General features: G+C 37.8%; 1 protein-coding gene across 3 annotated transcripts in view; it reads left to right on the forward strand.

The window, feature by feature from the left end:
* The window catches only part of LOC124796242 (uncharacterized aarF domain-containing protein kinase 5), a 173,349-nt gene that overhangs the window by 84,339 nt on the left and 66,944 nt on the right, over window positions 1-22,066 (forward strand). For all 3 annotated transcript variants that reach the window (XM_047260332.1, XM_047260333.1, XM_047260334.1), the window contains exons 6-7: window positions 5,139-5,270; window positions 17,660-17,825. In XM_047260332.1, the coding sequence (XP_047116288.1) occupies window positions 5,139-5,270; window positions 17,660-17,825 (298 nt within the window). The remainder of the gene's footprint in view (window positions 1-5,138; window positions 5,271-17,659; window positions 17,826-22,066) is intronic.

Genomic DNA, 22,066 nt, shown 5'->3' on the forward strand with positions numbered 1-22,066 from the left:
GATTTCCATTTGCAGCCTTGGCCAGTCAGCTTGTGCTCCACCCCTAATGACCTAGCCATCAGTAGGAGGATAAACCTTAATTTTCTTCTTTATTTACAAGGATTGGAACTTTAATAGTGGAAATTATTTACTTACAACTAATGCAAAACAGGCACATGATTTATTGTCCTTCATATTAGTTAACAGCATTGTGTACAACCTGTTGCCAGTAATGTGGAACTTGTAGGATACTTTAAGCAGTGTCAGTTGTACTGGTAGTTTGAATAGAGTAGTAGTCTATTGCTAGCCAAACCTCTGTAGCAGTTCTGAAACAAATGCCACAAAGTGCTTCCTTCTTCTCAGAAATCAAGTCTTAAGTCACAAGGTATAAAGCCTGGGGATTATGATGAGTGGTGCAGCACTTTTCAGCTCCATAGATTGAAGAAATCGGTCACAGCTTGCATTGTGTGCACCCAGGCATTGCCCTGCAAAATGGTGGGTGGATTTTGGAGCAATTGTTGCCTCCTCTTTCTCAAAGCTTGTTTGTGGTTGTCTTCCAGAAATGAACAGTAATAGAGGGCATAGACACTTTGCTATTTCAGAATAATATGAGTTAGGATAACACCCTCACATTTGTACTCAAAAATGTCCTTAACTATCATGTTGCTGAGGTTCTGCTGAACTTTGTCATTGTGGTAACCCATAAGTGTTTCAAGTGTTGCTGGTAAAAATTACCCCACCTCTCCTCCAGTGTAATGATACAGTGTAAGATAGCCCCTCCTTCACATTCATAGTGTTCTATGTGGATGTGTGCAGAACAAAGTGCCATATCTTGTCACACAAAGTATGTTACAGTGAAAGTGTTATCTTGGTACAGAAGACAAATTGTAGAGAACGCACACCTAGTGCAAGTAAGACACGTTTTTGGATAGGCTCCGCCTTTAGCAAAACACAGTTTTGGTTCTTAACTCAAACATGTTTCACTGCACGTTTAAGTAGTTCTAAGTCTAGGGGACTGATGACCTCAGATGTTAAGTCCGATAGTGCGTAGAGTCATTTGAACCATTTTGAAGTTGCATCCAGCAACTCCACAGTGATATAAACAAAGTACACCCAAAAATAAAATTCACCATAGAAACAGAACACGACAAAAGGTTAAACTTCCTTGACCAACACCAGTTCTCTATATTCAGGAAAGTGACCACCACCAGCACTGCCATTCACAAAGATTCTAATCATCCGATTACACACAAACTAACTGGCTTCCAATATATGCTACACAGACTGAACAAAATCCCACTCACTGAAAACAACTAAAAGAATGAATTACAGACAATCAGACAAATAGCAGTAGAGAATGGATATGACACAAACACTGTAGATAAACTGAACCACAAAATTAAAAAGGACACCCAACATACAAAAGCAAAAGCCTACTCATCAACTTACAAACACACAGAACACACATATGAGTGCACATGAACAAGAAACACCCACAATGACAAACAAGTGGTTCACTCTCACCTACAACAACAAAGCAGTCCACAGAATAGGCAACATACTCTAAAAACAAGGGCTAAAAATAGCCTACAGGACAGACAACTCAACACACAGAAAACTAAGGACAACCAACACAAGCACAGACAAACATGACACCTCTGGTATTTACCAATGAACATGTCAGGACTGCAAGTCAGTTTATATAGGACAGACAAGCAGAAACTTTAATACCAGATACACAGAACACAGAAGAGCATTAAAAAGTAACAGCTGTCATTGCACATTTGCTGAACACCTTACGGACAAGAAACATAACCCAACAAACATCAATACTGATTTGAAAATTCTCAAATGCAGCAACAGCCCCCCACAAAAACTAATAATTGAAGAAAATTATCAGATACTAAAAGCCATAGTGGAAGGAAAACAAGTGATAAATGAATATACAGTTCTCTGCAATAGAACTCTGTTCTCTGCCCGCAAATAATTATTAGACAAGACCAACCTATAGAGCTCTCATCCCCTCCCCCATCCACATACAAAATAAATAAATAAATAAAAATTAAAAAAAATGCACAGACATCTCTGAAAGATTCAGAACAACTGACAGGAACACCTTCAACTGTTCCACTAATTTATTTCAGGCATAGAAATAACAATTTTCAAATTGTAATTTTGGCTTAAACAATTTATCTACTTTAAGGTGTAAGTGGTTGCATATGACAAACTGTGGAACAAAACTGTCACTGTACAAACACATTACATTAGAAAAACCACACCATGCGGTCAAAAGGTATCAATTCATAATTTTGTGTTTTTCAAATATCTGTAATTACAATTTAAAAGCTAATAGTTACATGTATACTAACAGTAAAGAACATTCTTTATCTTTAACGGCTATAAAATAAAAGCCCACTGAAGATGCTGCAACTGCAGTGAAACATGTTTGGGTTAAAAAAACATTTTGCTAAAGGCGAACCCTATCCAAAAACATATGTTTTGTTAAAGCAAACATAGAAAAAAGAGCTTCAACCTCCACACAATCAATCAAATGTAGAATTGAGCTACTTACTTTGTAAATGTTCAACAATCTTTTTCCACTTCCTTACCTGTATGTAATTTTTCTCAACATGCACTATCTTTTGCAGTGATACAAAAACCCATTACTTATAATGCAACAATGTAAAACCATGTTGGGGCTGTAAAATAAACAGTAAACATTGGGTAATGCTTTATTGTTAAGCAAGCATGTGTAAAGTGGTGATCCGTTTCTTAAAATAAATTAATGGATAAGATGTAAAATAGGTCTGGTGTTTTTTGGCTATTAAGTATATGTTGAACGTAGTAGAGTAATTACCCTTTTAATGTTTATGCTAATGTAATTTGGTTTAATGCTCTTATACTAATCTGTGACAAGAACATGTGAACTTGACAATGTGAGATGCATTGAATATGGAACATGTGGTATACTGTTCAAATGCAGCTTCTCAACACACACAATTGTTTCCTTGGCATAAATAGACCTCAAACAGTTAAGGAGGCTACCTCGTTCCTTATCACCAGTTACGCCTTACCTACAGGATGATGGGAAGGCTGCTGACGTAAGTGTTTTTTCCCCTATTTTTTTTTCAGTTTTTTTTTTTTTTTTTTTTGTGTGCAAGAGGCATAGCCATGTCAATACTGTTGTGCAGTTGTTTAAGGTTACCGTATTTACTCGAATCTAAGCCGCACTTTTTTTCCTGCTTTTGTAATCCAAGAAACTGCCTGCGGCTTAGAATCGAGTGCAAAGTAAGCGGAAGTTCCGAAAAATGTTGATAGGTGCCGCTACAACTAACCTCTGCTGTTGAATATATGTAACGCTACACAGGCATGCTTTGCAGGCACGAAGATAAATACTGGTGCCAAACCTCTTGAGTCAGTAAATAAATAAAAAAAAAGGTGCAAGACGAGCTTTTTTCGACCACTGCATTTTCATACATTATCCAACGAAGTAAATACAAATTCCGTATTGTGCATCTTCGAATGTAGCAGCATTTCAATGTACTATGAAAACCCAACTGGCAAGACTGTTTGGGATGTTTGTCAATATGGCCAACTCTACGTTCTTAATTTTTTCCTACCTGTGAGAAGAGATGGTTGCTAATAGGAACTTTTATGAATTGTGAATCACATGCAGTATTCTCTTCACCATAAGAATAATACGAATATAAACATTTTGCCATGTGTTCTTTCGTGTTTGCTGCTATATCATTTAAATCTGTCTGCCTAATAAACTACGAAACTCGTGTGAGACAACAGCAAATGCGGAAGAATATACATATCATGTCATGTTTATATTCGTATTATTCTTATGCCTAATAGTGATACAGTCAGAAATGAAGCACAGCAATTGACTAGATTTTTAAATCTAAGATGACTCTAATTTCTGTACAGACTGTTGTTGTTGTGGTCTTCAGTCCTGAGACTGGTTTGATGCAGCTCTCCATGCTACTCTATCCTGTGCAAGCTTCTTCATCTCCCAGTACTTACTGCAACCTACATCCTTCTGAATCTGCTTAGTGTATTCATCTCTTGGTCTCCCTCTACGATTTTTACCCTCCACGCTGCCCTCCAATGCTAAATTTGTGATCCCTTGATGCCTCAAAACATGTCCTATCAACCGATCCCTTCTTCTAGTCAAGTTGTGCCACAAACTTCTCTTCTCCCCAATCCTATTCAATACCTCCTCATTAGTTACGTGATCTACCCACCTGTACAGAATGTAATGAACAAAAGAGGCGTCTGCAAATATTTTCAAACGGCAAAAAATTTTCGCTAAATTCTCGTTCAGAACATCTTCTATCATTCACAGTCTATTATTTGGTTCTTGTTGAACATTATCAAAGAAAGCAGCAGTGTAAGTAACAACAAATAGCAATCTCTTGCCATTGTTTCGCTAATGAGACAATTCCTCTCTTTTTTTTTTTTTTTATCGTAAGTGGCGGTAGCGCGCACAAAAGCAAGCCATGCCGTGAGCGGCGACAGGTCGTAAACACACATTATCAGAATGCGACAAACAATCCATGACACAGTACAATAACACATTTTCAGCTTAGAGTGACGTAAACACCTATAACAAAGAAGAGAACAGCACTTATCATATCAAAGAAAAATAAGCAATCGATTCAAACCATATGAAGCACGTGAAAAAGGAAGGGTGCCCGTATAAATACGGACGGAGCGCCTGCCGCATAGCAATGGCTACCTGGTAAAGGTTAACTGCTAAGCTTACGACTCAAACCAAACTACTGTAGCTGTATCGTCATTCATTGGACCTAAATTGTGTCTCATATTACAATGGACCAACTTTGTTTCGATTTGGAGGTGTGGCCTAAAACTTTTCTCTCCTTTGAATTTTGAGTCTCAAATTTCAGGTGCGGCTTAGATTCGGGAATTTTTTGACTTCGAGTGTCATTTTTCAGGTGCGGCTTAGATTTGAGTGCGGCTTATATTCGAGTAAATACGGTACCTTATCAGCGCACTTGCTTCAGTATAGTATCAATCATGTAACTGCTTTCTTTTATTAAAATTTTGTAGCTTTCTATTTAAGGATCCTGTCTTTTTTATACTTAATTTTGTTCCGAAAACCTTTTTGTAATGAAGGAATTATTTGTTTTCAGGAATTGAGGGACACACTAGAGCAAGAACTTGATTTTTTAAATGAGGGGAAAAATTCGGAAAGATGTGCAAGAGACCTGTCACATTTCCCATTTGTTTACGTACCTAAGGTTTACTGGAATTTAAGCAGCAAAGTAAGTTTCTACCTCTAGTGAACAAAGAGCAGTTTCAGCATATTTACTATGCTAAATCCATTATTAGTCAATGTATTGTTAACCAGTTGTGTGCTGCATGTTGTTGGAGATTTATCACTCATTGCAATCTTAGAGCACCTTCTTTGTTCTTTTTCTTTTCCATATTAACCCAGTAAGCATCAGCTCATTGCTAAATTCTCATCTTAGAAACAGTGTATGAAGTTAATACTCTGCATGTCTGTACATAACCTTGAATGGATATTCTGGCAGCAGTCAGAGGGGATTAGTGGGTTGTCTATAGATTATAGAATATATTAGCTAAAAGTCACTAAACAGGATTGATTGTCAGACAGGAAACAGTCATTTTATGGTTTTTTCAATTAAAAGAGAGTCTGTTTCACCTTTCTCATTTTGGTGTGACACTCATGCTTCTTTGCAGGGCCTGTATTGCACACTACTTTATTAGCAAAATTAATGTATCCTTACACACATAGTCACTTTAATGTGGTTTTAATGTAAGACGTCTGTTCAAAACATTCCGGAACTGTGTCCACAAATGTCTTCTGAGTTTACCTTTTACTTATTGTACATGATCTCCTTCAAAATACTCTCCTTCACAATTGCTATGACACTCTCAATGCCGTTTCCAGTTTTGGTACACCTCTTGCTGGGTTGTGCAAAGCACCGTCTGTGAATTTTCTTTTATCTCATCTATTGTTGCAAATCTACATCCTTTCGATGGGGTTTGGAAATAAAAAAAGTCTGCAGTAGCCAGGTCTGGAGTGTACAGAAGATGAGGCAGCACACTGATTTTGTTTTTTGTGAAATAGTTACACACCAACAGGAATCAATGTGCGGGTGCATTATTGTGATTCAAGGGGTAAGAATTGTCGCACCACACTTCAGGACATTTCCTTCTCACATTTTCTGCCGGGCATCGTAACAGGTCCCGGTAGTACCATTGATTAACAGTTTGTCCCTGTGGCACGAATTCATGAATAACTAATTCTTCAAAGGCAAAGAAAACAATCAGCGTGGCTTTTGCATTTGACCTGACCTGGAAAGATTTTTTTGGTTTTGGAGAATCTTTCCCGACACATTGTGAAGATTGAACTTTGATCTCAACATCATAACCATAACCCACGTTTCATTACCAGTTATGATTCTCTTAAGGAACATTCATTCTCATTTGCGCCATCCAAAAGCTCTTCACAGATTGCGAGGTGAAGGTCTTTCTGGTCTTGACTCGTGAACCTTGGCATGAACTTGGCGACAATACAATGCTTTCCAAGACGCTGTGTCAAGATTTCATGACAAGATCCAACAGAAATGTCACATTCTTCTGCAGCCTCTTGGACAGTCAGTCTCTGATTGGTGCACGCAGTTTCTTTGACTTTCTTGACATGAGCGGCGTCAGTAGATGTCAAAGGACATATTGAATGAGGGTCACCTTTAATTTTTGTCCGGCCATTTTTAAACTGTGTGAACCATTCGTAACACCAAGTACGGCTTAAGCACTGTAGGCTTCTTGCATCATTTGATCTGTCTCTATAAAGGTTTTCCTGTGTTTCACACAAAATTTAATGCAGACGTGTTGCTCCTCTAACTCTTCCATCTCATAATTCACAAACTGTACGACATAACATTCTGCTCAATACAGCACTGAACAATAACTAACAGACATACAACAATGAAACTTCTGGCAGCTACACATTAAACACAGGCATGTGCAGGGATGCCAACTGGATTTTGCTTCAACACACCATTGGTGTGAAATAAAGAAAGATCTGGAATTTATTGAACAGACCTCATATATGTAAATAATTCAGTAACTTATGAAAAAATAGTTTGCATTTACCATGTAATCATTGTGAGTGGAGGCATCAAGTGAGATAGTCCTTCCCTGAAGTAGTGTGGGCATTATCATTCCTGGATCCACAGTTCCACTTGTATGCTGAGTATTACCCACTCGAACAAATGAATAGTGACACATTTTCAGTAATCTTTAATGAAGTAGTTTTTATGGACAAGACTCTGAGGGGTGGGAGAAAGAAGGAACTTTCGGTGTGCGTGAATAATCATTTAAACCATTGCAAAGGTTATTTTGATAAAAACCACCCAGTGCTTGAGAGGCTGATTGGTCAATATACATTTACATTTGCATCTGTGGTCCACAAGCAACCTTCTGGTGTGTGTTGGAGAGTATTTTGTGTAGCACTCTCACATGTCCTCTGCTGAGGTGTCAGGCATCAACTGCTTCCTGCAGAATGTACATCACGGTGATGATCTCCAGTCTGTGTGAGGCGGAAATTGAAACCAGCCAGCATACTAGCAGATCAGTACAGGGCGGCACCAGTGGTCGGGCCAGCAGCAGTTCCAGGGCGCATGCACAGTCTTGATCAGCGCACACAGGCTGAACTACTTCCTATTTAGACCCAAACTAAGTTTGAGCCAACCAGTTGAAATAAGCAGTTCTCATAATATGCAAAGATCAGCACATTCCTCAAACTGGGGAACTATCAAGAATGGGGTTCCACAAGGGTCGGTCTTGGGGCCTTTGTTGTTCTTAATATATATCAATGACTTGCCATTCTATATTCATGAAGAGGCAAAGTTAGTTCTCTTTGCTGATGATACAAGTATAGTAATCACACCTGACAAACAAGAATCAACTGATGAAATTGTCAATAACATCTTTCAGAAAATTAATAAGTGGTTCCTTGTAAACAGACTCTCACTGAATTTTGATAAGACACAGTACATACAGTTCCGTACAGTAAATGGTATGACGCCATTAATAAATATAGACCTTAATCAGAAGAATATAGCTAAGGTAGAATATTCAAAAATTTTAGGTGTGTCCATTGATGAGAGATTAAATTGGAAGAAACACATTGATGATCTGCTGAAACATTTGAGTTCAGCTACTTATGCAATAAGGGTCATTGCAAATTTTGGTGATAAACATCTTAGTAAATTAGTTTACTATGCCTATTTTCACTCATTTCTTGCATATGGCATCATATTTTGGGGTAATTCATCACTGAGGAATAAAGTATTTATTGCACAAAAGCGTGTAATCAGAATAATAGCTGGAGTCTACCCAAAATCATCCTGCAGACATTTATTTAAGGATCTAGGGATATTCACAGTAGCTTCTCAGTATATATACTCTCTTATGAAATTTGTTATTAACAACCAAACCCAATTCTAAAGTAATAGCAGTGTGCATAACTACAATACTAGGAGAAAGGATGATCTTCACTATTCAAGATTAAATCTAACTTTGGCACAGAAAGGGGTGAATTATACTGCCACTAAAGTCTTTGGTCACTTAACAAATAGTATCAAAAGTCTGACAGATAATGAACAAGTATTTAAGAAGAAATTAAAAGAATTTCTGAATGACAACTCCTTCTACTCCATAGAGGAATTTTTAGATATAAATTAAGAAAAAAATGAAAAAAAACACAAAAAATTATAAAAAAAAGTTGTTATATTAACTTAATTGTGTCATGTATTGGAAAATTTGACTCGTTCCACATCATTACAAAATATCGTATTCATGATCCATGGAACTAGTATTAATCTAATCTAATCTAATCCAAATAGCTGTGTTACTCCGTTAGTGGTCTATTTACCCTGCGCAGCAATGGCAGCCGGCAGTTACAGTGCAGCAGGCCACTTCGGAAAGACCTCACCTGGATATGCGCTACCATGATCAACTCCTTTACCCGTCACTGTCTCCGTGAAATGGGACTTTGACAACAGGACACCTCTGAGTGGAGAGGCCTTGGTACTCTGTTTTTGCTACATCTCCCACACTTGGAAAGTGTCAAACTTAGTGTCATTGTAACAAATCCAGATCTAATGGATTCGATCTGTGACTGTTACTTGTGGAACTCAGTTATTCGAGCCTTCACTTAGTCAAGAAAGTTTTTTTTTGTGTTTCCTTTTTCTTCAGGAGTTAGTTGTCATGTTAATACCAAATCTGTGAAGTTATTTGTTGTGTTGCAAATAAAACTGTTCACTGCCTATACCTGGTGAATGTTTTGGGTGATATAACTGAAGTAACGGACATATCGCCCTCTTTCCCGTCCTCCTGGATGTTGCGCTACTAAAGAATGCACTACTCTTCTTTGTATCTTCTCTCTTTCCTCTGTAGTGGTATTCATCGGTTTGGTGACTCTTCGTGAAAACAGGATTGACCTCTGAATCTTTCCAGTCACTTGTAATGCTTTGTTCTACAGGAGATTTGCTAGAAGAGGAACAAGAAAATTCTTCCTCTTACTCTATACAGAATTGTTTACAAATGACATCAGATCCAGTTGTCTTTCCTCTGTTTGATTCTACATCTATACTCTGCAAACCACTGTTAGGTGCAGGGCAGGAGGCACTTCCCATTGTCCTAAATACTGCGTTTTTTTCTTGTGCTACTCACACGTGGAGCATGAGAAGAATGACAGCTTAAATGTGTTTGAGCATTCTGTACTTAATGTAATCTTGTCTTTGTAGTCACTATGGGGGTGATGCAATGGGAGCTGGCAGTATCTGCTCAGATTACAAAAAAATGTTCAAATGTGTGTGAAATCTAATGGGACTTAACTACAAAGGTCATCAGTCCCTAAGCTTACACACTACTTAACCTAAATTATGCTAAGGACACACACACACACACACACACACACACACACACAGTCCATGACTGCAGCGCCTTAGATTACAATAATTTTGTGAATGACATTTTAATGAGTGAGATGTAAAGGGCTGCTGCCAGCCAACCATAGTCTTTTGTTGAATGTTGTATGATTACTGTGTTTCCTGTTTTGTCATTTCATACAGAGCCTTGTCAATCTTGACTGGCTGCACATTGGCAACTCTACCTCCCACCACTGCAATCAATCAATCACTATGTTATTTTATTTGAGCTATGTTCTATTCCTAGGTGGTTCTTGAAGTTTTGCAAACTGACTTTTACAAAATAGTTTATGTCTCTCTCCAAGTATTTGCCAGTACAGGATTTTTCAGCATATCCATAACACACTCCAATGCTTGAAACATGTGCTTCTCTTATCAAAACTTTCTTTGTATTTTTTCATACACTCTAATGATTTGAAATAAACTTGTTGTATTCAGTTTATTCCATTGTGTTCCAATTATCGTTGGCTTGAAATTCACACTTTTCATTTAATAGCTGCTTTAGTTAGTTGGACATTTTTGTTTGCTTTCCTCGTACCTGTTACATCTTTTACTGTTGGATAAGTGCATGTACCACTTTCATTTATGTCTGTATAAATTTTCATTTCTTGAGATATTGAACAGTGCTTTAATTAAATTAGTATATCCATATTTCCATAGTCTTAAATAAAAATATCTCGTAATCTGTATTTCTAGTTTCTTGCTAGCTAAAGCTTTATATTTTCTCGCTTTGTATCTAGTTTCACTGTACATATCAAGAGTCTATTTACACTTGTAATTCATAAGTGTTTGTAGAGCCATAATACCCGTACGACTTATTTATTGTTTGATAAAATGTACTACTGGCTTCAGCTGCCAGAGACTGTGGTCATCTGTGTGCAAGTTGTGTTTGCACGATTTTGTGTGTGTAATTGTCTGTTGCTTATGTTTGACAGAGGCCTTGTAGGCCGAAGGCTCATTTTGTGACAGTCTTTTCATTGTACTCATCTGCGACTCTGCATCTCCGCTATATGGTTAGTAGCAACTATCCTTTCCATAATATTGTTGCATTCCATCCTCGATTTTACATTGTTTGATTTTAACTAAACTTCTTGTTGCAATAAGATGCAAGAGCTGAAGTAGCTGTATGTGCCCCATGGTCATATCTATTACCAGAGTTCCCTCAGACCACTGCTCCCAATATCATTTCACCTACATTGGAATACCAACATCCTGGGAACTCGCATGTTGTGTCATTTGTAACAGTTGAAGTCACCTGGTATTATAGTGCTATTGGTGATCTTTATATGAACAACAACATAACCAACTCTGTTCTCTAGAAATCACAGTTCATGCATCCATCAAACTAAATATGTGACATCCAAGACCAATAACCCATTGGGTTAGGTTTGTAAAGGTTCCAGAATTAAACTCAGCAGAATGCCTTACCTGAAACATTTCTCTAAAATATCAAGGATGGCACACATGCAGGTTGGTTGATTTATGTGAAACATGGCATGGAGAGTTTGACATTGAAGTCTTATTCATCCAGGCAGTAGGCAAATCTGTTTCACAAAAAATTCAGCTGTTATCTGGGTTGTAGATGTATTCATGCTAGCCTGACCAGCTTTAAAAGAGGAAAAAAACCGGGACACTTGTGTTTCTTCTGCTTACCTTTCTTGTCATTTATCATGATATTTTGAAATCGATAATAGGTCTATGATGATGATGCAGCAGCTGAAAAACCCATAACAAGAATGTATCTTCATTTTGTAAATTGGAAAGGAACATATAGGTACATTACACATAATTAAAATTATTTTCTACAGAAATAAAAAGGCTGATGTATACTTTTTTATTGTAATAGTTGGGATGTGTGTTCTCCAATGTTTAGTCACTTACTTGGTTTTAGATATGATTTGTTAATCCTAAGAACTGTATTATATTAGTAATCAGTAATCTGATACAAATTATAGGCACTATGTGATCAAAAGTATCTGTACACCCGCAAAAACTTATGTTTTTCATACTAGCTGCATTGTGCTGCCACCTACTGCCAGGTACTCCATATGAGTGACTTCAGTAGTCATTAGACATCATGAGAGAGCAGAATGGGGCACTCTGCAGAACTCACGGACTTCTAACGTGCTCAGGTGATTGAGTGTCACTTGTCATACTTCTGTAAGTGACATTTCCACACTCCTAAACATCCTTAGGTCCACTGTTTCTGCTGTGATAGTGAAGTGGAAACTTGAAGGGACACGTACAGCACAAAAGCGTACAGCCCGACCTCATCTGTTGACTGACAGAGACTGCCGACAGTTGAAGAGTATAGTAATGTGTAATAGGCAGACATCTATCCAGACCATCACACAGGAATTCCAAACTACATCAGCATCCACTGCAAGTGCTATGACAGTTAGGCGAGAGGTGAGAAAACTTGGATTTCATGGTCAAGAGGATTTCATGGTCGAGCGGCTGTTCATAAACCACACATCATGCCAGTAAATGCCAAACGATGCGTTGCTTGGTGTAAGGAGCATAAACATTGGATAATTGAACAGTGGAAAAACATTGTGAGGAGTGACGAATCACAGTACACAATGTGGCTATCCTATGCCAGGTTGTGGTTATGGCAAATGACTGGTGAACATCATCTGCCAGTATGTGTAGTGCCAACAGTAAAATTCGGAGGTGGTGGTGTTATGGTGTGGTCATGTTTTTCATGGAAGGTGCTTGCACCCCTTGTTGTTTTGCATGGCACTATAACATCACAGGCCTACATTTATTTTTAAGCACCTTCTTGCTTCCCACTGTTGGGCAATTTGGGGATGACGATTGCATCTTTCAACATGATTGAGCACCTATTCATAATGCTCGTCATGTGGCAGAGTGGTTACATGACAATAACATCCCTGTAATAGACTGGCCTGCACAGAGCCCTGACCTGAATCCTATAGAACACCTTTGGGATGTTTTGGGACACCGACTGCATACCAGGCCTCACTGACTGACATCGATACCTCTCCTCAGTACAGCACTCCGTGAAGAATGGACTGCCATTGTCCCAAAAAAAAAAAAAAAAGGGGGGGTGTGTGTTCAAATGGCTCTGAGCACAATGGGACTTAACATCTGAGGTCATCAGTCTCCTAGAACTAAGAACTACTTAAACCTAACTAACTTAAGGACATCACACACACCCATGCCTGAGACAGGATTCGAACCTGTGACCGTAGTGGTCCCGTGGTTCCAGACTGAAGAGCCTAGAACCGCTCGGCCACATCGGCCTGCATTAACTTCCATATAGTTGCAGTCCCATTAGGAGAAATGGTTTAAGTGATAGTCCATTATACCTTCTGTGGTTTTGGTTTTACTCGTCTTGAGGGCTGTAAAGTGGAAGGTGAGCAAGTTAGAGGGTGGGGGGGGGGGGGGGGGAGAAGGAGGATAGGTAATAACTGCTTTTTTTCAGCACCTCTTACCGTTTCTTTAGGCATAAGATGATTTAAACCAAATGCAGAAGGCATTTAGGGAGTATTGTGAAAATATGTATTTCTGTAATGTTCCTCTATGAAACTTATTTTTAGCAAAAATTTAATTAAATGAGAAATATTACAGTTGTGTGTCTCAAATTATTATTTTTTTTGGGTCGGGGGGGGGGGGGGCGGTACGCCAGGACATTTATGTGTAAAGCCGGGACTCTCCTGGCAGAACTGGTATGTCTGGTCAGCCAAATTCATGTTAATTTTTAGTGTGATGAGCTTACATTATTTAAGAAAATTGTAGTTTTTTTAAACATTATTTATACTGGTCTGAATGGAAGTGGACAAGAGCAAACTAGCATTCGCAAAAACAATTCATCAGTGTTCACCACCATTCGCTTGTACCTGTGAACAAGCATTCACAATGGATGGAACAGACAAGAACATGAGAGAGTGAATATAGAGTGGCATCATTATTATTTTTGCACTAATAATCACCACATGGGTTTCATTTCATGTAACATATCCTTCATGCAAAACTGTGATTTTCAGATAGTATTATTTTGCATGGTGCACTTGCTGATTTTTGGAAAGCAATCAAAATGACACAGGAGAACAAGAGTGTAGGAATCCGAATTTGTAGGCAAGCATGAAACTTGTTTCTGTAGTACACCTAACATAGAAGTGCAGCCCCAGTCTTCCACGGCATTTTTCCAGAGCTTTACCCTGATGTGAGTGACACTTTTAGCTGGCTTATCCTTACAGTTGGGGGGATTATTAACGAACAACATAATCTGAAGATAGTCTAGCATTTACATTGCGGTTGTTAGCAACTGGAGGCATTTCAATAGCTGTTATACCTGAGATAGCCCATGATGCCTGCAGTGACAGATGCAAAGCACTTAATGGATTGTATTAAAGTACATGTAAGGTAAATAATGTCAGTAAGTTATGGCTAATGAAATGTGAAATATACATACAACTTTCTACAAGATGTTTGATAAAATTACACTGTACAGGATGTCCCAGAAATGCTGCAAGAAACTTTGAGGGGTTATAGAGTGTGTCTTGAGGAACAAATCGTGGATAGGAACACATGTCCAGAAATGTAATCCAACAGTGCTATGGAGTGTCAAAGTTATAGGTGCCAGCACCTGCCACTAGGCCACACCTTCAACAGCAAATGTGACTTTGTACTTTGATGACTGTAGGTGTCACATCTCGCAATATTGTTTGTTACCTAGCTATCGCAGCTGATTTGTCATGAATGCTAGTGGACAAGATAGAGCTGACTGATGCATAGAGAGGCTTTGTCTTCTATGAATGCAATGCTCTGCTGCCTTGGTGTGTATCCATCTGCAGTTTATTTTTCTTCTAGAATACTCAAAAATCCCTAATGTTTTTCAGTGTACAGGAGAAAAATAAACTGCAGATTGAACTGTAATCCAGCGGGGCAACAGAGCATCGTACTTGTAGGATACAAGGTCTTTCTATGCAGCAGATAGCTCCATATTCTTCACTGGTGATCATGGCAATAAGTCGTGATTACTGAATAACAGACAAAATTGTGAGAAATTTCACCTACAGTCCATCAGCGTACAAAGTCATATTTGTCGCCAAAGGGATGGCATAGTGACAAGTGTCAGCACCTATAATTTCAATGTTCTGTAGCATCATTGGGTGGCATTTCCAGACATGGGTTCCTATCCTCGATTTTTTTCCTCAAGGCACCCTCTATAACCTCTCGAAGTTTGTCACAACATTTGTGGGACACCTTGTATAGTTCGTTAGAGGGCAGGGGAGAGAGTGTGATCATGGGAAAATGATTTTTACTTATTTGGTTATTACATTAAAAACCTCTAAAATAACTGTGATACCTCAGTGATGTAATTACAGGTACCATGAACATAAGCAATGAGAATGAGCAGTCTTTCGTATCTTTTTAATTTTAATCAACATATACATACTCATATTTATTTACATTCAAGGAAATTTATTGTGGTGTTCCTTCTCAGTAAAAAGAAATACAAACCTTGTGCTTATTCACTCTGTTCCCACCTGATGGAAACATCTAAAGGAAGTGTCATTCTCATGTGTCCAAATGGGCCTTTGAGAGCCAGACTATTTTCTACCAATTATATTTCATTTTGTTTGACGTTTTGTGCTGTGGATTGCTTGGATCCCACGAGTACGTATCGTATCAATATTCTCCTATCTGCAACATTACATTCTCTTCTGACTACTCCTTTGTGCAGGCAGTTAGTGTCAACAGCAAGAGTAGTTAACATACAAAATAGCAGAGAAGTGCTTTTTGTACTGCTAGAGCCAAAGTGCATTGATGGGTTGCTAAAAAGACCGACAACCAGGGGTACATGAGCGAGCATATGCAAATACAATTCAAACACGACGAAATGGTGTTCACCTGCTCTCGCCTATCGTTTACCAGGTGTACCGGTATGAAATGAGCGTTTTTTTGTGAAAATGAAGCACTAATTTTGAATTGAAAAGTAAAAACATTTTATTCAAATTGCTGCCATTGCTTTCTATACATTTTGAATTTGTGGACACCACGCCAATAGAAATGTTCGTCTTTTGAAACAAACCAATCAGATACCCAATTTTCGACTTCTTCGTAGGAATCGAAGTGTTCCTCAGCCAATGCATGTCCCATTGATGAAAACAAATGGTAGTCGGAAGGGGCCAAGCCTGGTGAATACGGCGGGTGGGGTAGCAGCTCCCAGCCTAGTGTTTTGATTGTATCCTGAACCAGTTTTGCTTTGTGTGCAGGTGCATTTTCGTGTAAAAAAATTACTTTGCCATGTCTTCTGGCCCATTCTGGTCTTTTTTCGATCAATGCATAGTTGAAATTGATCATTTGTTATCTGTAGCGATTAGTATTCACAGTTTCACCGGGCTTTAGAAGCTCATGATACACGACACCTTTCTGATCCCACCAAACACAGAGCATTGTCTTCTTGCCGAATCGATCTGGTTTTGCAGTCGGTGTTGATGGTTTTCCCGGATTAACCCATGATTTTTCCCGTTTAGGATTCTTAAAATAAATCCATTTTTCATTGCCAGTAACAATGTGATACAAAATTTGTTTTCTTTCATGTCTTTGAAGCAAAATTTGACAAATGGTTTTTCGGTTTTCCATTTCTTTCATTCGATTCATGTGGCACCCATTTTCCACACTTTTGGATCTTTCCCATAGTTTTCAAATGGTCAGAAATTGTTTGTTGTGCAACATTTAGCATTTCTGCCTTTTGCTTCTGACTCAAAGTATCGTCTTCATCCAATATTGCTTGCAATTCGGTGTCTTCGAACTTTTTTGGTGGTCTTCCACTTTCTTCATTTCTTATACAAAAATCATTATTTCTGAACCGTTGAAACTATCTTTTGCATGTTGCTTCTGATAGAGCATGATCACCATATGCCTCAACAAGCATTCGATGCAACTCTGCAGCCCTTTTTTTCAAATGAAAGCAAAAAATTAATGCTTTCCGCAAATCATCACTTTCTGGTACAAAATTCGACATTGTTAACACAATGAAAACATATGCTGTTGTTTGTTCCATGACTTGATGTATACTAAATACCTTTGAGAGATGCCATACCAACCAGACAAAAAAAAATTAAGGCTCGTTCACAACAAATGTTCCCAATCGACACTTTTGTATCTTAATGCTTATTTCATACCGGTACACCAGAGAGAATTCTTGTTCACTGATGCTCATTTGCTTATGTTCCCATTAATGTAAACTGGGCTTCAATGGAACTGTCTGACATCGAAAGTGTGTTTCCAAGTTGAAACTATCTTAAATTTTTGTATATATTTAAGGAGCAGGCAGATGTTGTTATATATGTAGCCTCCAAATGTGGCATTACTGTTTGTTATTTGCTACTCTAGAATTTTTAGTATCTTTTTTTATTTCACTTACTGTACTCTTATATTTTGTCTTCATTAATCTAAAACAAAGGTTCCTCCTGAGAAATAAGTTGTAATACCTAGCTGAGAGTCTCATTATGGGCACAGTCTTGTTTTCACAATTTGTGTTTAATCGCAGTTAATTAGCATTGTTTATATTTATCTTTATTTGTATTATAAGTACCAGGAGAGAATAGTTGATTAAGTTGTTACTGTTGCTTTTAAGGCCAGTTCCAACGTGCACAGTATTTCTGTTGGTCAATTATTTTCACGTAATAATGGAACATTGTTATTTCTTTCCACAGAGGGTGCTCACTACGGAATTCATACATGCTACTAAAGTGAATGATGTACAAGGACTGCAGAATTATGGCTTTTCTCTTTCAGATGTCGATGAAAAGCTTTTCAGAGCATTTGCTGAACAAATATTTCACACTGGTTTCGTTCATGCTGATCCACATCCAGGAAATGGTAATTGCAACATATCTAATAAACATTTGAATGTGAAATTAAACTTGAATGATGAAACTTGAGATTTAAATTAACAGAGTTCACTCTAAAAGTGATGATCTGGTACACTTTTTTAAGACTAGACATTGAGATAGCAGGAACGTAATACGTCATGGAAAGCTTTCCCACTGTTTAAAGCATTTGAACCACAGGTTCTGGAATTTTGGAAATATTTCTGTAGTAGTCTGTTGAAGTCATAAGAGCATGCAATAAACTCTCAGTTTTTACCCTATCATTCATCTGACATCTGGTACTCCACAGAGCTGAACAAGTGCTAACCAGATTAATGCAGCTCTTCATTGTAGGGCAGAGACAGAAGGGTTGTCTTTGTAAAAGTGTGTGATACATTGTCAACAATCACAGTACCCAGTAACAACATGTTAATTCTATATGCTGTTCAACACCTCTACATGTTTTGTTTGGGGAAGCATGCAATATACCAACCACAAATACTATTGTGTACCCTAAATCAGGTCATTCACGTGCTCCAGTTTCTTGTCTGTGCTGGCAGAATGAGAATGTTGTGCATGGGACTGTTCTATGATGTCAGTATTTCCATTCCAAAGGCATTTATTTCACTTTTTCCCCCGGCTTATACTATTTCCAACCATGCACAAATTATAATTCTCATTCTATAATTAGCAATTCTTTTCTGTTGTGACAAATTTAAAATTACTCTTGCACAATGCTGGGATATTAAGTTTTTCAAAATGTTTATTCACCAATAGAATCACATATTCATAACATCAAAGCTATTTCTTGCAAGCCATCCTATGGTGTGTGGTGGAGGGTCTCTCTGGTACAATTATCATTTCCTTATACCCCATTCCATTTGTGAATGGTGTATGCGAAGAATGATTGTCGGTAAACATCAGTATTAGCTCTTAATGTCTTCATTGCAATTTTGCGGGACCTATTGTATTTGCCCAAGTGTAAGAGGACCCCATTTTTTTTAGAGGCACCTTGAGAAAAATTTATTTTTTAACATATTCTGACTAATCAAAATCACAAGGTTTTATTGATGTAAGGTGTCTCCCTAAAAAGTTAACATCACATTCTAAACTCATGCCATTTATTGTTTGTCTACATTTTGATAATACCACGAGAAATAAAACAAACAAAAAGAAATTGTTTGCATTCATCTTTGTCTTCATTGCCTTTTTTGTGGTATCACTATTTGTTATCATCATTGCTACCATTCTAACGTGATAGTTTGTTGTCACAGTTATCTGGCTGTTTTTTTCCAAATACGTTATTGTTTTTGAGGCTGTGGTTGTGGTGGGACCTGAGGACATAGCTTTTTCTGAACACGCAGTGGATTTCACTTCTATACTGATGTGAGAATGTTACAGCGTCTCTTGTTTGCAAACATATCGTATGTGCACTGCTCTCTCATCAGCTGTTTAGAACCAGCAGCTGGCACACCCTCTTTCGTTCACATCATACCTCATAGTGAGCATCGACAACATTTCTGCACTAAACACATAAGTACGTCACTGGCCCCAGTCTAGAATTTTAGCATCTCATGCATAAATTTGTGCTATTGTTGAGTATTTGTCCAATTTTAAAGTTGATTCGATTCCTACTGGAAATGGATTCAGGCAAACGGCAGTTTAAACATGGTAGATGTTCATAAAAAACTGAAGTACACAGTATATATTCTCATGGTTTATTTTACAATGAAATTTGTTGCCTGCTTAACACTCCTCTCCCCGCACTCACCATATTTCTCAGCCCAGCTGTTGGCACTGTTACCTGTTCAATGCCAGGGTACAGACTGTATGTAACAACAGTAACCAATACATAAAGAAAAGATCACAGTTATGATTCTGTCCAGTTCTTGAACTTTCGCTCATCCTGTGATGTAGTGATGTCTGTTGGTAAGATCTCCACACTCCGTCTTTCCATTGTAATTTATTTTGCAATAACAGTTGTAGTCAGTTTAATGCGATTTATTTCATTTGTAAAACATTTAATTCTGGACTAATTTTATTCCTCAATTCATGTGAGTGTCATCATCTTGTTCTAATGCTGATTAAAACCTGGTAATCTTTTTTCCTGATATTCTAGTATATGAACAGCGACCAAATTTCCATGTGCAACCCACTTGGTAAATCATTACAGTTTCTCATGACCAAATAAAATATTGACTTGGAAGAACAAAGTAAAGGTTTATGAAGGACAAGATTTTCACCTATGAATGTTATCTTTACTTAAAAAGCAGCAGAAATGCAGTATTTGTACATGTACAGGAACATTTATTCTAAACCTGTTCAGATACAACAAATTAAAGTTAGCAGAACTGTCAGTTTTTAAGCAGAGCATTAGACAGTTATAGTGGCCAGTTCTAAGTTTCTCATGTATCCCTTGAATATTCTAGCAAGGCCGATACTGTATCGAGTGCTTCGGCATTTTGGAAAGTCTCAAACCTATTTGAACACAAGTATTTTTTGCCAGGCCCTACCCTTTGGGATTATTCAATATAAATTTGTATGAAACCTCAATAGCCAAAGCTTCATCTGTAAATGTAAGATGACCCCCTATACTAATCCACTAAACAATGTAAAAACATTAACCTCACCAACAGTAGTTTAATCTGCGAATATAAGGTGACCCTGTATTTTTCGAGTGGGAAAAAAAAAAAGACCCCTCATCTTATAATTGGGTAAATAAGGTATGTGGGATGAAGTTCTTGGAATATACTCTCTTGAAATTTCAATAGTAAACTTCTCTGTGATGCAAAACATCTCTCCTGTAGTGTTTGTCACTAGGGTTGTTGAACACCTCTGTAACAACTACCAACCTCTGTACAAACTGTCAATTTTCTACAGATTTTCCTGCAATTAACTGCACTCTTCTGTTGTTGCTACCTTCTTACAGGGATCTGCGTCATATGCAAACAGCCCCATAGAGCTTCCAATGTTATCGACTATATCAGATATATATATTTTAAATAGTAAATGTCCTATAACTCTTCCTGTGGGTATTCATGAAATTACTTTGCATTTTTCCGATTTTGTTCCATTAAGAATGACAAGTTAAGTTCTCTCTTCAAGGAAGTCTTGAATCCAGTCTCAGATTGACCCAGTATTCAGTAAGCTCATATTTTGTTCACCAAACACCAGTGTGGAACTGTATTGGATGCCTTTCTGAAATGAAGAAATGTGACCTCCATGAGGGTGCTGTTGTCTGTGACACTTTGGATCTTGTGGACAAAAGAAGCAACCTGAATTTTGTGAGAGCTCCGTTTGCAGAAAAATGATGGTTTTTATAGAGGTAATTTACATTCTCCAAAAGTGCCATAATACATTAACGTAAACTGTCCCCCACCTGTCCTATGACCTTTCTTGGAAATGGGCATGACCTGTGCTTTCTTCCAGCTGCTGTGCGTTCTTTGTTGCCCAGTGACCTACAATAAACTACTGCTAGAACGGTAGCAAGTTATTTAATAATCCTTGCAGGATCTCAGAATATCTCATCTGGTCCAGATGCCTTTTTGCACTATTGAGCGATTCTGGTGTTAGTGCAATAACTGAAAGAAGGAACCTTCTTATGATCTACATCAAAGCTAAATTCATTATTTCGGACTTCTCTCTCCCATCTTTCATTTCAGTGCCAGTACGATCACTGAGTAACTGAGTAGATGATATTGATCCAGTTGCTGACTTTCCACAATTGACAAAAATTACTTATGGTTTTTAGTCAGATCAGTTGGCAAAACTTTGCTCCCAGTTTCATTGAATGATTCTTAAATTACTCTGCTTGTATTCAGCTTTAGTTTGGCATTTAAGTTTAGACTTTGCTTGCATTTGTAATGAAGTTCTCTTTGCTTTCATAGAAACTTTCTAACTTGACTATTGAATCACAATGTGGCTTTCCCATCCCTTAAAACTTACTTACAACCTACTTGTTTAAGATGTACTGGACAGTGCTTTTCGTCCTCCGATGAGTCTTTGATGTTGAATGCTCAGTTACTCTGCAATTTGTATCCTGTCACTCTTGCTGAGCAAATATATTTCCCTACTTTTCCAGATGTTTGTTGTAACACCCATAGTCACTAATGCTATCACAACCTTCTGTTTACTGATGTTTTTTCACTATGTCAACTGATTTGAAAATTTCGGATCAGTTTGTTACTAGGTGGTATAAGATGTTTCTCTGATGAGTCAATTTTGTACCTCTCTGCTCACAGCGATTTTCAC

This window comes from Schistocerca piceifrons, chromosome 4 (genome assembly GCF_021461385.2).
Source record: "Schistocerca piceifrons isolate TAMUIC-IGC-003096 chromosome 4, iqSchPice1.1, whole genome shotgun sequence".
Classification (NCBI taxonomy): domain Eukaryota; kingdom Metazoa; phylum Arthropoda; class Insecta; order Orthoptera; family Acrididae; genus Schistocerca; species Schistocerca piceifrons.